The sequence below is a fragment of the Triticum aestivum genome, chromosome 4B (assembly GCF_018294505.1).
Source record: "Triticum aestivum cultivar Chinese Spring chromosome 4B, IWGSC CS RefSeq v2.1, whole genome shotgun sequence".
Classification (NCBI taxonomy): Eukaryota; Viridiplantae; Streptophyta; class Magnoliopsida; order Poales; family Poaceae; genus Triticum; species Triticum aestivum.
Window position 1 is genome coordinate 367,755,084 of NC_057804.1, and position 14,111 is coordinate 367,769,194.

General features: G+C 47.7%; 1 protein-coding gene across 4 annotated transcripts; it reads right to left on the reverse strand.

Moving 5' to 3' along the window:
- Positions 1 to 403: 403 nt before the first annotated feature.
- Positions 404 to 9,835, reverse strand: LOC123092199 (putative potassium transporter 8). 4 transcript variants are annotated; one of them, XM_044513898.1, is made up of 10 exons: positions 9,620 to 9,835; positions 9,055 to 9,146; positions 8,725 to 8,959; positions 8,396 to 8,641; positions 8,238 to 8,291; positions 6,975 to 7,235; positions 6,802 to 6,854; positions 6,594 to 6,717; positions 2,044 to 2,298; positions 404 to 1,917 (listed from the first exon to the last, which is right to left on the reverse strand). In XM_044513898.1, exons 2-10 carry the CDS (start codon positions 9,091 to 9,093, stop codon positions 842 to 844), a joined length of 2,343 nt encoding a protein of 780 aa, XP_044369833.1. In that variant the 5' UTR covers positions 9,094 to 9,146; positions 9,620 to 9,835; the 3' UTR covers positions 404 to 841. The 4 variants fall into 4 exon arrangements, with proteins under 4 accessions (XP_044369833.1, XP_044369832.1, XP_044369831.1 ...); XM_044513897.1 differs by lacking the exon at positions 9,620 to 9,835 and adding an exon at positions 9,445 to 9,603; XM_044513896.1 differs by lacking the exon at positions 9,620 to 9,835 and adding an exon at positions 9,260 to 9,597.
- Between the last annotated feature and the right edge of the window lie 4,276 nt (positions 9,836 to 14,111).

Here is a 14,111-nt window from a genome sequence, read left to right on the forward strand (position 1 = left end):
ACACGATTAGTCCGCAAATGCATTGTCATCAATCACCAAAATTACATAGGGAGAAATATGCCCTTACACTAGAGAAAAAGGAAAAAGTGCTTGATTAGCAGGAGCCCATCGTTTGTCTCCTGGTTGATGCCTGTGTGAACGAGAAAGAACGAGATAGGTGAAGTAAGAGAAAGGGAGCAACATGGGACCCACAGGCCAGGCTACTGCTGCTTGTGTTGGGTAATAATTATACAAAGCGATGGCTTCATACATACGAGCCTACATGAAGGGCATGAGACCACCGTCTAGTAATGCTTTCATTCCCTGAGACTACCCATAGTGGGAATAACATAAATGATAACATCACACATCTTTAGGCAAAACAGATGATGAGGCAAGTAATTAATAAGAAAAAAGAGGCATATGGTAACATAGCTAGTTACTGTAATATCACACATACCAAGATAAGATGAGTTTATAACCTAATAAATAAAATGTTGCATGACACCACACATATGTTACACTCCACTATAGAGATAGTAATATAGACTAGTAGCATATGCATTTTACTAGTCTATAAGTTACTACTTCTAGCACAAAGAGAACTTGGGTTGGTGAGCGCACTCCGCGTCATATCGAGAACACAATACAACATGTGCTCTGCAGTTGTACACGAAATGTGTATGAGCAGCAGGAGCAACAATCCGAAGTTGTAAACTATACAGCCGGATGCAAAATAATCCGGGGGGCATTACAACATAACTGACAAGTTTAGTTACCTACAGAGCAACAACAGCCAACAAGCAGGTGGATGCATGGGCAGATTTGTGAGATGATAAACACATGCCAAAACGAAGAGGTTTCATAGAACATAGACCATGCCGACCTCCAGGAGCGACGCCGGCGGCACCCGCAGCACCACGTCCGGTCCACGGCAGTTGCGCCGCAGGAAGTTGTACCCGACCACCGTCAGCTTCTTCACCACCGACGAGCCAGGCTTGCACTGCACGTGCGAGTGCCCCAAGATGAAGGCAGTGCCGGCCTCCCTCGCCGCCGCCAGCGCCTCCAGCTCCTCCGCCACCTGCTTGTCCGCCTCGGGGCTCACCACCAGGCTATCTATGAAGAACCTCACCTGCTTGGACGAGTTGGACTCCAAACCCGTGCCGCCGGGGCTGTCGGCGGCAGGGACGGACGCGGCCGAGTGCTGGACACTGTCCTGCAAGTCGTAGCTCGCGTGATCCCGGAGCGTGTTGCTTCCGATGACGGTCAGCCCCGGCTCCCACTCCTCCAGCTGCTCGCTCTGGCTCACCTCGCTGCAGCGGTAGGAGGCGTTGAGCTTGATGAACATGGCCAGGCTCTCGATCAGCTCCGTCTCGAACGAGTCCACGTCCTGGTGAACATCACGGTAGCCGTACCGCACGATGCACCGGTACGACCGGTGGCCCGGCGGACCCACTCGGCCGACGAGGTAGCGCTCGGCGGGGAACACATACGGCACCGGGACCGACTTGACGCACACGAAGACCAGGACCTTATGGAACGCCGGGAGGTTGGTGACGAAGCGGGAGAAGTTGGCAGGGACGCCCGACGTCAGGTCGGTGTAGACGAGGCCAATGCCCGGCACACGGACCATGCCGAGCTTGTCACCCAGGGCCAGAAGCCACTCCAGGGTCACCTTGTTCTGCAGGTCGAACTCGTACTTCTTGATGGTGGTGATGTGCCACACGAGCATGACGGCCATCAGGATGAGGGCCAGGAGTATCGGGAGCCATGCGCCCTCCAGGAACTTGATGAGCGACGCCGAGAAGTAGAGCGCCTCCACGGAGCCGAAGAAGAGGAGGAAGCCCAGGGCCAGCAGGGGTGGCTTGTGCCAGCACACCATGATCACAAGGGATGTCAGGAATGTGGTAACCAGCATCACAGTGATCACTGCTAGTCCTGCACAACAACAACACCAAATTCAGAAACCAACTCGCCATTCCATTTTAAAGCATCATGCATGCATGCATGAACCAAGAAATACAAATCAGATTGCATTAGCAAGACTAATTAGTTTTATCTTACCGGATGCATTTCCCATGTGCTTAGTGTCTCTGAATCCAACAGTCACGGCAACGCAGAGGATCATGAGTAGCCAGTTGATCTCAGGAATGTATATCTGCCCATGAATTTTCTCAGATGTGTGTACAACTTTTACCCGGGGGAAGCAGCTTAGGGACTGACTCTGATTGATTATTGAGAATGTTCCGCTGATGATTGCTTGGCTTCCAACAACTGAAGCCAGAATAGCCAGTACAAGAACAGGCCATCTCACCTTATCTGAAGTTTTAATTAAACAAAACTGTAAGTTCATATACATTGTGAAACGAGAGAAATAGAGATTGGATAACCTAGTTACAGATACTAACAACCTCCTAGATAACAACAATATACATGTTTAAGATACATCCCGAACTTATGGAAAGGGCTAGTCAATCCACATATACACTTCAACAAGATGGTACATAGTTTTTACTACCTTTCTTGAACAAGTAAAAAATGGATTTCAACTAAAAGAGCTATCACTAATCGGTTTTGTGGCATACATTTTCACTGAGTTAGACATGCAAGTTGTAACAGTCCAGAAGCAACACATTTATTAGGAAATGATTGTGCATCATGAGCATCTCATAAGCATCATTTTTCAGGAAGTGGAGTTTCTACACCCAGGAGCAAATGCTCCTGGTGTGAACAGTAAAATAAAATAAAATGTCAAAAAATTCTGAATTTTTTTTGTGGCATACTTATACAAATGTTTGTTGTGCACGTAAAATTTCATCGCAAAATCACATTGGTGGAAGGTGTGGTAAAAAAACAAAATCGATGCTCTGAAAATGTTACTTACAAAAGCATTTTGAAGCTCTGATTTTGTTTTTTTCGGCACGACTTCCACGAATGTGATTTCGTGATGAAATTTTTCATGCACAAGAAACACTTGCGAAAGTATGTCACAAAAAAAATTCAGAATTTTTTGAATTTTTTTTCTATTTTTTTGATTTTACTGTTCACACCAGGAGCATTTGCTCCTGGGTGTAGAATGGTACTTTCGCATTTTTCATTCATTCTAATCTGAAAATGGGGATTAATCCAACCCTCATGTTTTTCTCAAGGGCTAAAACCCCAAAGTTCTGGCAATTGTCCAAAATGCCCTTCTTACCTTATCTGAAGTTTTAATTAAATAAAACTGTAAGTTCATATACATGGATGGTATATGATTTTTACTGCCTTTCTTGAACAAGTAAGAAATGGATTCCAAAGAAATAAGGAACTACTACGAGAGCTATCACTAATCAGTTTTGTGGCATACATCTTCACCGAGATAGACAGGAAAGAGTACACATGCAAGTTGTAACACATTTTATTTGGAAATGATTGTGCACCATGAGCATCTCATAAGCATCATTTTTCATTCATTCTAATCTGAAAATGGGGATTAATTCAACCATCATGTCTTAAGGATAAAACCCAAAAAATCTGGCAATTGTCCACAATGCCCTTCTCAACCCTAAGATTTTGGCATGGCCTTCATATCTATATTCATATGAACTCATCCCAAAAAACTACAAGGGTTAGAATGGTCCAAACCATCAAATTCTAAATAAAATGCAAATTTAATAAATTGCATAGATTTTATCTATTTCAAATTGAGGGATTTCTACTTTTTTTTCACGAATACGCACATCTTGTGTATCTTTCATTGCTAGAAGGAAAGAAAATGAGTGCAAGGGAGGATACACAACATGACATGAACGCAAGAAGGCGTGAAAATGGTGCCCGGAGCAGAGAGATAGGGGATGGTCGGCCCAAGCAGAGAAAACAATTTAAACCCACCGCCACCCCTCTTCTTGACCCCCTCCCTCCTGATCTCCTCCCTCCCGATCCCCTCCTGATCCCGATCCCGATCCGATCCAGGGCTCCGAGCCACCGCCGTCCCTCTCCTCGTTGCCGCTGAAGCTCTGCGGGGCAAAGTCCAGGCGGGCGATGATGGCGGCGGCGAGGCCTTCCTCCGCCGTGGCTCCAGGGTGTGGTTGCGGTGGAGATCCGTGTGGGTGTCCTGGACGTGTGCGTCGTCCGGCGTCAGCGGCGCAGCGGTTAGGGCCCCTCCGTCGATGGCTCACCCAGGCGGGGCGGCGGTGGTGCGGCTCCGGTCGTGAGGTTTCCCCACGACAGACGTCACCCATGAGCGTGCAGGATGATGGAGGTCAATCTGGTGGTCGAGCTAGGGACAGGCGCGAATGTGCTAGCAAAAGCTTGGTTCGTCCTCGTCCAGAACCCTCAATGGCAGCACCCGCGGGTGTCGTTACCTCGTTGGAGGCGTTGTGGGGCAATTTGCGTTCCCTGGGTGCCCCGGGGGAAACCTCAGATTCGGGCTTTCAGGATCAGATGATGGCGAGGTTCCTGCATCGTCTTTGGGGTTGTACACCGGCTGGAGGGATAAGTGTTTGGCTTGGTGGGTGGGCGCAGGTCTTTGTATGCTTCTCGTGCGGTGACCAAGGTGGGCGGCGTGCCATCTACAATATTGACGACCGCGAGTCTTGGCAGCAAGGTGCAGCATCGTCTCGGCGCTGGATACCATTCGGGATGCATGCAGGAGGCAGACGTTGTTCGGTGTCGTGGTGGCGTTGACGGCAGAAGGGTCTGGCAAGATCAGTGCATTGATTGCTCGTGAAGATGAGACTGCGGAAGAAGGCGGCGACGGATTCTACAGCGTGCGCATGCGATGCACGCTGAGGGTCTGCTAGACCGGTTGGTGCTCCCGGCTAGCCGGCGGGTGGCTTGGTGAGGCCACCGGATTTCTTAGCGTGCGTGGTGCGCGGTCAGGGCACATCATCAATCTTGTAGGTAGGGCGATAGTTTTCATCAGGAAGGTGGCTTTGGGTTGACCTATGTATTTATTAAGTAAGACCTTTTGAATAATGCAATAAAGATGGTTGTATGCATGGCTCGATGCAGAGGCCAGGGGCAATCCTCCTCGGAAAAAAAATCTAAACCCACCAAGCCCCAAACTAGAGGGGCAAGCCGAAACCAACAAGACATTCTTCCACGGGGACACCACGAGCGATCAAGATGGCGCCTTCATGAAGGAGAATGACGCCGTGACGCCGTTGCCATCCGATCTAAAGAACCGGACCTAGGATTTCCCCTGAGTTCGAAGAGGGGCGTAGACAAAGGCCATGGCAGCGCCTCCAAGAAGGGAAACAACACCCGCGAGTGTCGCCACTGCCAGCATCGACAAGCCAAGCAGGGATTTCGTCGTGGTCTGAGTTCGAGCAATCCCATAGCCACTGGAACAGGAACCGGAGTGAGGAAGTCATGTTGTTGATCGAAACCACCACCACAGAAGAGGGGTGGGGCTACACCTACCGCTCGAGGGAGGCATCAGGCGCCATCGGACACGAGCTTTGGATGTAGCACAAGGCGAGGCGTGGGGTCATCTCCACGATTTGGACTCAAGGGTCATCTTCAAGGTGGATTTCAAAAAAGCTTATGAGAAGGTCAAATGGCCTTTTCTGCAACAAGTCATGTGGAAAAGCTTATGAGAAGGTCAAATGGCCTTTTCTGCAACAAGTCATGTGGATGAAGGCCAGGAAAATGGTGCCAATGGATTGACTCTTTTGTCTGGGATGGTAGCGTTGGCATTAAGGTGAATGATGATGTGGGTCATTATTTCCAATCAAGAAAGGGGTTGCGACAAGGGGACCCCTTGTCTCCCATTCTCTTTAGCATTGTTGCGGATCTGTTGGTCGTGCTCACTGCACGGGCCAAAGAGGCTAATCTAGTGGGGAGGGGGTTGGGTGCTCATCCTGCACCTTGATGGGGTATCCATATTGCAATATGCGGATGACACCATCATCTTCATGGAGCATCACATGGAGAAGACTAAGAATACGAAGTTAATTCTATGTTTGTTTGAGCAGCTTTCAGGTCTCAAGATAAACTTCCATAAGAGTGAACTCTTTGGCTTGGAAAAGCCAATGAGGAGGATCAGTATAAGCAGCTCTTCGGTTGTGATTCTGGTTCCTTCCGCTTCGGTACCGTGGGATTCTGATGCACTATTGGAAGCTCCTGAATAAGGAGTGAAAGTATATCGAAGATCGCTTCGAGATGAAGCTCGGCTGTTGGATGGGTAAGTTAATGTCTTATGGGGCAAGGCTTGTTCTCATCAACGCGTCCTTACGAGCCTACTGATGTTCATAGTCTTTTTTCGAAATACCCAAGGGGGTAAGGAAAAGATTGGACTATTACAGATCAAGATTTTCTTGATTGAACAAATGGTATTTGGAAAAGAAGATTACAGATCATTATAGAAAGTTACGGGAGTGAAATCAGCATTGGATATATAACAAAACTAAATTTCAATTTAATTAAAGCAAACTACGAATTAGACAACTTCTTATATATCATATATTTATGTATGTGACAGTACTGTGATACGACATGATTTAATTTTGTTCACAAGAATAATATTGTCTTTCTTTTGCGGGGAAAGAATATTGTCTGATGTATGTTCAAGTTGTACATATCAGTTTTTTTTTTTTTGCTAAAAATAGACGAGCTGCAACGTCAGTACATACCTGGAACTGCTATGTAAAATCCAACTTGAGAGTTTGAGTAAAAGTCATGATGTTTTGATAAGTAAGCTGCCTGACCCATGTATGCCAGAATCAACGCAGGGTAAACCAAAGAAGTGAAAGCAAGCTGTGATAAAACTAAAGGATCAGTACATTAAAAATAATATATGAAATATAATGTCCGAATTCACATGCAGCATCAACAAAATACCTGGATTGCGCTGTATGAGAAGTGTCCAAGATCGGCGAACATTGCTTCAGACCCTGCACCGTCAGGCAAGCTAGATAGTTAACTTCTGCTTCTGCTTATTGTATTCAATACGAACGCAAGAAAGGAACAACTGAATCATGTTGATATCCATAGCTCCATAGCACATGATATACCTGTCATGCAGAGCAAAATTCCACCGAGTGACATCCAGCCATATTTCCTAGTCTTCTTTAGGAACTTGAACATGTAATAGGGATTCAGAGCTTGATAGACGTGAGGATTCCAATGTATGATATTATAAAGGCCAAGAGCACTCATGCAGAGTAGCCAGGCTAGAACTATCGGGGCAAAGATAAATCCGACTCGATGTGTGCCAAAATGCTGGAGGGCAAATAGAAATGCTAATATTACGCATGTTATTGGAATGACGGCATCTGCATGTAAAGGAGATCAATCATCAGAGACAACAACGGGGTTTGAAATAACTATGCGCGTCCTCAAGTGCTGAGGCCAAGAGAGATATTCTTCAAAAAAAAATCTAAAAAAACAAAGAGGTTTGGAAGGGAAATATCATGCCAAGACAATTTACAAGTATATTGTAGCGCCGGAAGGTTTTTTTTTTTAATCACTCTCGTGTTCTGAACGAAATGGTGTACATGACTTTGTGTACATTCTCAAGTAAAGATCCAAAGCATATGACCAGGAAGTGAAAATATACAGACTTTTCATTTGTTTTTTCTATAAAGGGTGGATTTTATTGACTCAAAATGAAGCATCAAGAGAATACAAACACAATGACACACACCCGGCCTCTGCATAGCTAGGATGCAGTGCACACAGCCAACACCAACACACACACACACACAGACTTCTCATTTGTAGTATCTTAGAAATGTAATTATGCAAAGGAACAATAAAGCATGTGGTTCAGTGATTGATTTTCCTCTGGTCTAGTTGCTAGTTATCATTATCAATGTTCCTGATGAGACATTGCATTTTCTTTACCTAATATATGGTGACTGGTGAAACATTAGCAGGATATGGATATCTTGCTATACTGATAGAACTAAGATCCGGAAGTCTCACTGATACTTCTCGAACACCGATATCGGATGCCGAGGTCACCCATTATCCCCTTTTTGTTTCGTCTTTAAACAGTCCGACATAAAAGGATATGCCGGGGATACTCTTGGAATACGTTACCCAAAAGACCACAAATCAAAGTCAACGAGCATAGTATTGAATGATTTTTGCATGCAAGTAGTCTTAACTGGTCCTTTTCCAAAAAAAAAAGGAAGTAGTCTTGACTGGTGGACTGGAGTTTTGACCAGTATCTATCTTCTTTCCCGAACAAGTACGTTCTTAGTCTTAACTTTCTTTAAATCGCTTCCAAAGATTACTGAAAACAAAACGAACAATTTAAGAGGAAGGCTCACATTCATGGTGATCTTTGGACAAGGAGAACTCAAGGCCTGACACAGCTGAAAACACTGTCATGGATGACAGACAAAATCCAAAGTTAGCAACCAGTCATTAGTCTATTGATTGATTGAAAACAGGCAAAGAAAGGTTGGGGGGTGGCAAGGCAAGTAACCAGATATAGCCGGCGTGAGGACACCGTCCCCAATGACCATACAGGTGCCAATGAGAACCATGATGAGGAGGGCGGTGTGCAGGTTCTTGTGCTTCTCCAGCCACACCTTGACGCGGGTCTTGTCCACGGTCTCAGGGTTGCGCTCCAGCTTGTAGGTGGAGAGCTCCTCGTCCGCAATCTGCCTGTTGGGCAGGAGGCTCACATTGGCATGCCGGCAAATCAGAGAGTAGAGGGCGAACGTCCCTCCTGCGGAACAAGAAACACTTGTTGTTGTTGGAACATGTGGAGGTCCTAAAGAAGAAGAGGAGTTGTCGGTGGGCGGAGCATACCCTCGCCATTGTCGTCGGCTCGGAGGACAATGGAGACGTACTTGATGAGAGGGATGAGGGTGAGCGTCCAGAAGACGAAGGAGAGGACGCCGAAGATCTCCTCGTTGGTGTCCGAGTGCTGGATGTCCTCAGCGAAGGTGCTCTTGAAGACGTAGAGGGGGGAGATGCTGAGGTCCCCGTACACCACCCCCAGGCTCTGGTATGCCAGGACCATGGTGGTCTTCCATGAGTCCCTCTGCAAGTGCAAGTGCAGCAACCCCAACCCCAACATGAACAACAGGTTGCTCCCTAGATTACTCAGCGGCTTGGGAGAGAGAGAGAGAGACGAACCTGCGGGGATCTCATGCCCCTCCCCAACTCAAGATCCATTGCTCCAGAAATCAATCACACATAACACTCGGCTTTTACTGATTTCCGGGCGGCTGCAGGAAACAGGCAAAAGCTAATCTTACTTGCATACGCTGCCGTTACCAAAAAATATATATATCCAGACAAATCTGCTTGCCCAAAAATACAAGAGCCAAAGGAAAGAAACCTCGAAAGAAAAGAAAAAACCAGAAGAGGGGAAGAGTGCAAGGATTGAGCTGAATGCTGGACGGGAGGAATGATGCAAGGGAAGGGGATAGAGCTGGGCAGCTAGCCGAGGGAGCCGACCAGAAAGAGCGAAAGGCACATGCCACGGTGAAAAGGATCCTCCGGCTCCGGGGAGGGGTTGGTTACCTGACCGTACCGAGATGGGAAAGGAAAATAGGAGGACTGCGTCCGCGTACCACTCCCATTCACTACTCCCTACCAACAACACAAGAACCAAGAGCCAAAGAACGGCAACGAAACCCGAGGGAAATGAGGGAGGCCAAAAAATAAAATACTCACTCTCAAGGTCACATCTACGTACCTATCTACTCCTAGTCCTATCTATCTGCGCGAATTCGTTCCATGGATGGAGATGCGCCAAGGAGGGACTGAGGGTGTGCTGTGTGCGTGTGTGGCCACCAACGAAGCTCCGAGGAGCTAGTAGTACGAGTACTAGCTATAGATGGGAGAGCGCGCAAAGGCATGTGAAACTAGTAGGGAGGGTGGGAGGGACAAATGCATGTGGTCTCCCTCCCCACTTTACTGTGGAGCAAGCAAATGCAGATGCAGTGCAGGTGCAGCAGGGCCATGCAAGTCCTGCCCCAGCCCCTCTGTAAATGTAGATGTAGATGAGTAGCGTGTCATAATCCTTCCTGGAGAAACCAAAGCAAGTTGGAATTCTTCTGTTGCTGACAAGGAACGCCTTGTCACGGATTAATGTGAGAAGCAGGGAATTACAGTAGCGGTGGTTATCGCTGTCCTAATCCGAGCTGCTACTACTAGTTGTAGTTGTCGCTCCGGGTCCGGGATTCCTGTCCGCTTCTCGGGGAGGCATATGGATTGGGATCTACATCCACAAGGAACCGGCCGATGCTACTGCTAATAACCAACCAACCAATCAATCAATCAATCAATCACAGGTTCACAACTTTTACCAACAAAACACATAGGATAGGAATAGGAAATGCCTACCGACCAAGGAACCTACTAGGTACTCCAGCACGCTAGTGCAAAATGCAATCTTCTCTTTCTTGCTCATCAACCATGACCGACCATCTCAAACCTTTTTTGCTCAAAGAAACTAAGTAGATACTGTACGACTAGCAAAAGGAACCACACACTTTCTTCCAAAGGAACAAAATGCGTTTCCTTCTCTTCTTTTCTTATTTTTTTATTATTGCTGCTGCTACTACTACTATGAAATAAGGGAAAACTTTGTTTTTGCCACTCTAGTTTTTGCCAACTTTGCTTATGCCACTCTAGAATCTGACATTTCATTTTTGCCACTCTTAGCTTTTGACAATACATCACAAATGCCATTTCGTGGCAAAAACGATAATTTTAGAGTGGCAATTGTGATACATGTCAAAAGCTAAGAGTGGCAAAAGTGAAATGAAAAATTATCGTTTTTGCCACGAAATGGCATTTGTGATGTATTGTCAAAAACTAAGAGTGGCAAAAGTGAGATGTCAAATTCTAAAGTGGCATAAGCAAAGTTGGCAGAAACTAGAGTGGCAAAAACAAAGTTTTTCCATGAAATAATGTGAGTACTTCGGTTCAAAACAACAATAATAATGTGAGTACGCAGGGAAAGGGAAGGGAAACGCGTCCAAGCCTGTGTGAAGAAATTAAAGCAGGAAATTAAGGAGCGGTTCAGGACAGGCAAAGACTTGCAGAGCCACCCACCCAAGTCAGGCTGCAAGTGGGAGTGGGCTTAAGTGGGACTTACTTAGCCCATCCCACTTAATCATCTTAGTGGATATCCGTGGGACAACATAAAAAATAAGTGGGCTATCCCGTTTAACCCGCTGGGATCCCATTTCACCCGCTAGCTCTCTGGTCCAGCGACACGCAGCCGCCGAGATTCGCCGCGCCGGGAACACCTCCTTCCCTGCGTCACTCGCAGAACATCCGAGAACCGCGCGCGCCAGGCGAGCGCAGAGCATGAGATTTGGCGGAAGGTCTATCGGTACGTGTAATATATGCATATGCATGCGTACGGGGAGGATGATGAGGTCGTAGTTATCGACGGCGTAGTCGGCCAGAAGCACGTCGGCGACGATTCTGACGCCGCACATGGTGTCGACGAGAAGGGCGTTGCCAGCAGAAGCGACGGTGACGCCGGCGGCGCCGCGGCGGAGGATATCGATGGGGATGGACGCCTCGCTCGGCTTCGTGCCGGTGAAGACCTGCGGCAGCACCTATTCGTTGTGCAACGTAGGTAGAGATGAGGTCAGGCTCCGCCGCCCAGGTGATCTCCTCCATGCCTCATGCTAAGCCGTACGTCGCCATGGTGAGCTACCTTGTCCACGTGCTTGGAAGAGGTTCATCTGAACCAACGGGCCGTGTTGACAGTGTAAAGTGCAGTTTTCTGAAGTGGGATCCCACTTCCTCCCACCTAATTTATAGTACAAGTTTAGATGGGATGTCCACTATTTCGAATCAAACTATACTGGGACTAAGTGGGCTTGTGGTGGGACTCCCACCGCTAGTCCCACCTGCAGCCTGACACCCAAGCATTGAAACCCCAAGCCACAGCCAGCGTGATCTCCGCCAATAAATTCCGTGCAGATAAGAAGAGATGAACTACCTCTGACCTTAGTATCTCCTCTCGTGGGCGTCGCAATGCATACGCTCCAGTCTCCAGATGAACATCATCTGCAGCCGGCTGGTTTCGGTAGTAGCCATCCTACTCACAATGGCCATTGTGCTCCTGCTCCTACTCTTGTGGCAGTTGACTGCCTGCTGCTGGTGATAATTCTTAGGGTTAATTATCCTTTTGCCCTCAGTGGTGTCCATGTGCTCAGTTTTGCCCTCAGATACAAATTGTCCTCAGTTTTGCCCCTAGTCCGTGCACAGCAACTACGACGAGGCCAAACGGCCATATTTGAGTCCATTCCGTCCGCCGGCGTTAGTAGTTGTGGGTCCGGAGCTTACACGTGGGACCGCGTGGACGTGGGTCCGGAGCTGACATGTAGGCCCCTGCAACTAAATCCCCAAATCATTCTAGCTCACACCCATCCGCCCGGCCGGCTGTCGTGCGCCGCCGCCGCCGCCACCTGCGCCGCGGCCAGCACCTGCCCCGCCACCAGCTGCACGCCCTGCTCCGCCGTTACCTCCCTGCGCCTACGCTCCACGGCTCATTGTGACGCCCACCACCTTCCTGCGACGCCACGGGTGGGGCGCCCGCCACCTGCTCGACCCGCGGCGCGGCCTCCTTCCGTGCGCCTGGCCGGAGCGCTCAAAGGTGGGGGGCTGCTGGAGCTATTTGAACTAGGAGGAAGAACCCTAGGGCGAAATGGAGAGCAGCGGCGACCCCGGAGTATTTGGCGAGGCAGGCATCGGGCCGGAGATCCGCCGCGTCCACGACTGGGTTCCCGAGGGGTAAGTCTCGCCTCTTGTTTAGATTGAGCTTAGTTGTGCATTCCAACACTCGATTCGAGTAGGTTTGCCCAATTAGTGTGCTGATTGCGTCTCTGTTTTTCGCCGGTTAGGATGGAGTTGCGGTTTGCTTTCATGGTGCACATTAGAAGGGACCGGTACATGTTCGATGCAAAGGATAAGAAGAAATACCAAGGAGGTTTTGATTATCGGTTGCCAATGGCTAGTAATTGGAGTTTTAGACAATTTGGGGAGGTAATTTGTAGCCAATATCCTTGGGGTTTGCTTGATGAAGTGGTTTACAAATACTATGATGGGGGAAAGAATTGGGTGACAGTTAGTAATGATGAAGAGCTAGCTACCATGTTTGTTAGGCATAAAGAGAAAGATAATTTCCATGTGAGGCTGCAAGTTGATGTGTTTGAGCAGGCATTTGGACCTAGGATGGCGGGTGCAACATCTCGGGGAGAATCAAGTCGTCGTAATGGCATCTCTAGCCAGAACAGTTCAGTTGGTGCACGGCGACGTGGTGGCTCGACAAGTGTGGGCAACAGCAGTAGGGTCCCCCTTGAAGTGGAGCCTGATGGCTACAATTCTGGGGTTGATGAAGAGAAGTTATATTCTGATGTTATTCAGAATTTACGACGGGCACCTAGGGCTGAAAACCAAGATGAGGCTCACAATGCAGTCCGTGTGGATGATGACGCGATGGGTGAGGACGAAGACCTTGCAGCTGTTCAATGGGACCCTTTGAACCCTCAAATGGAAGAAGGTACAGTTTTTGCATCCATGAATGAGTGTAGAAATGCACTTGTGACATACTGCATCAAGGTAGAACGTACTTTCAAAGTTGACAAGAGCGATCAAGTACGTTACAGAGTGCACTGTCCGACTGAGGGTTGTCCATGGAGGCTGCTTGCAGCTAAAATGCGAAATAGCACTAATGTTCAAGTCAAAGTGAATCCTTTTAAGCACACATGTGAGGAATCAACCCTTAGGAAGGATACAATCAGTAGAGCCAAGTCAAGATGGGTGGCAGAAGAAGTAAAAAAGTGGGTGAAAGAAAACCAGCAAGTGGGTCCAAAGGAATTGCAGAAGAACATCAAAGATAAGTTCAAGATAGATTTACCATACATGAGGTTGTTCAATGGTAAACAACATGCTATGGATTCTATTTATGGTAACTGGCAGGAAAGTTTTCAATTGTTGTATTCATTCAAAGGTGAAGTGGAGAGGACAAGCCCAGGTAGTATTGTAGATATTGATCACCACACCGTGGAGTACACATTCAGGGGAGTGACAAAGACCAAGGAATGTTTTAGAAGGGTTTTTGTCTGCTTTGAGGCTTGTCGTCGGGGTTTTTTGGCAGGCTGCAGGCCTTATTTGGCTATTGATGCCACTTTTCTCACAGGAAGGTTTAAAGGACAGTTAGT

Coding starts and splice junctions, on each gene's coding strand:
- LOC123092199 (XM_044513898.1), bottom strand. CDS start 9,093: ATGGATCTTGAGTTGGGGAGGGGCATGAGATCCCCGCAG. Junction 6,718..6,801: donor TCTCATACAGCGCAATCCAG/GTATTTTGTTGA, acceptor GTTTTATCACAG/CTTGCTTTCACTTCTTTGGT. Junction 2,299..6,593: donor ATTTTACATAGCAGTTCCAG/GTATGTACTGAC, acceptor TTAAAACTTCAG/ATAAGGTGAGATGGCCTGTT.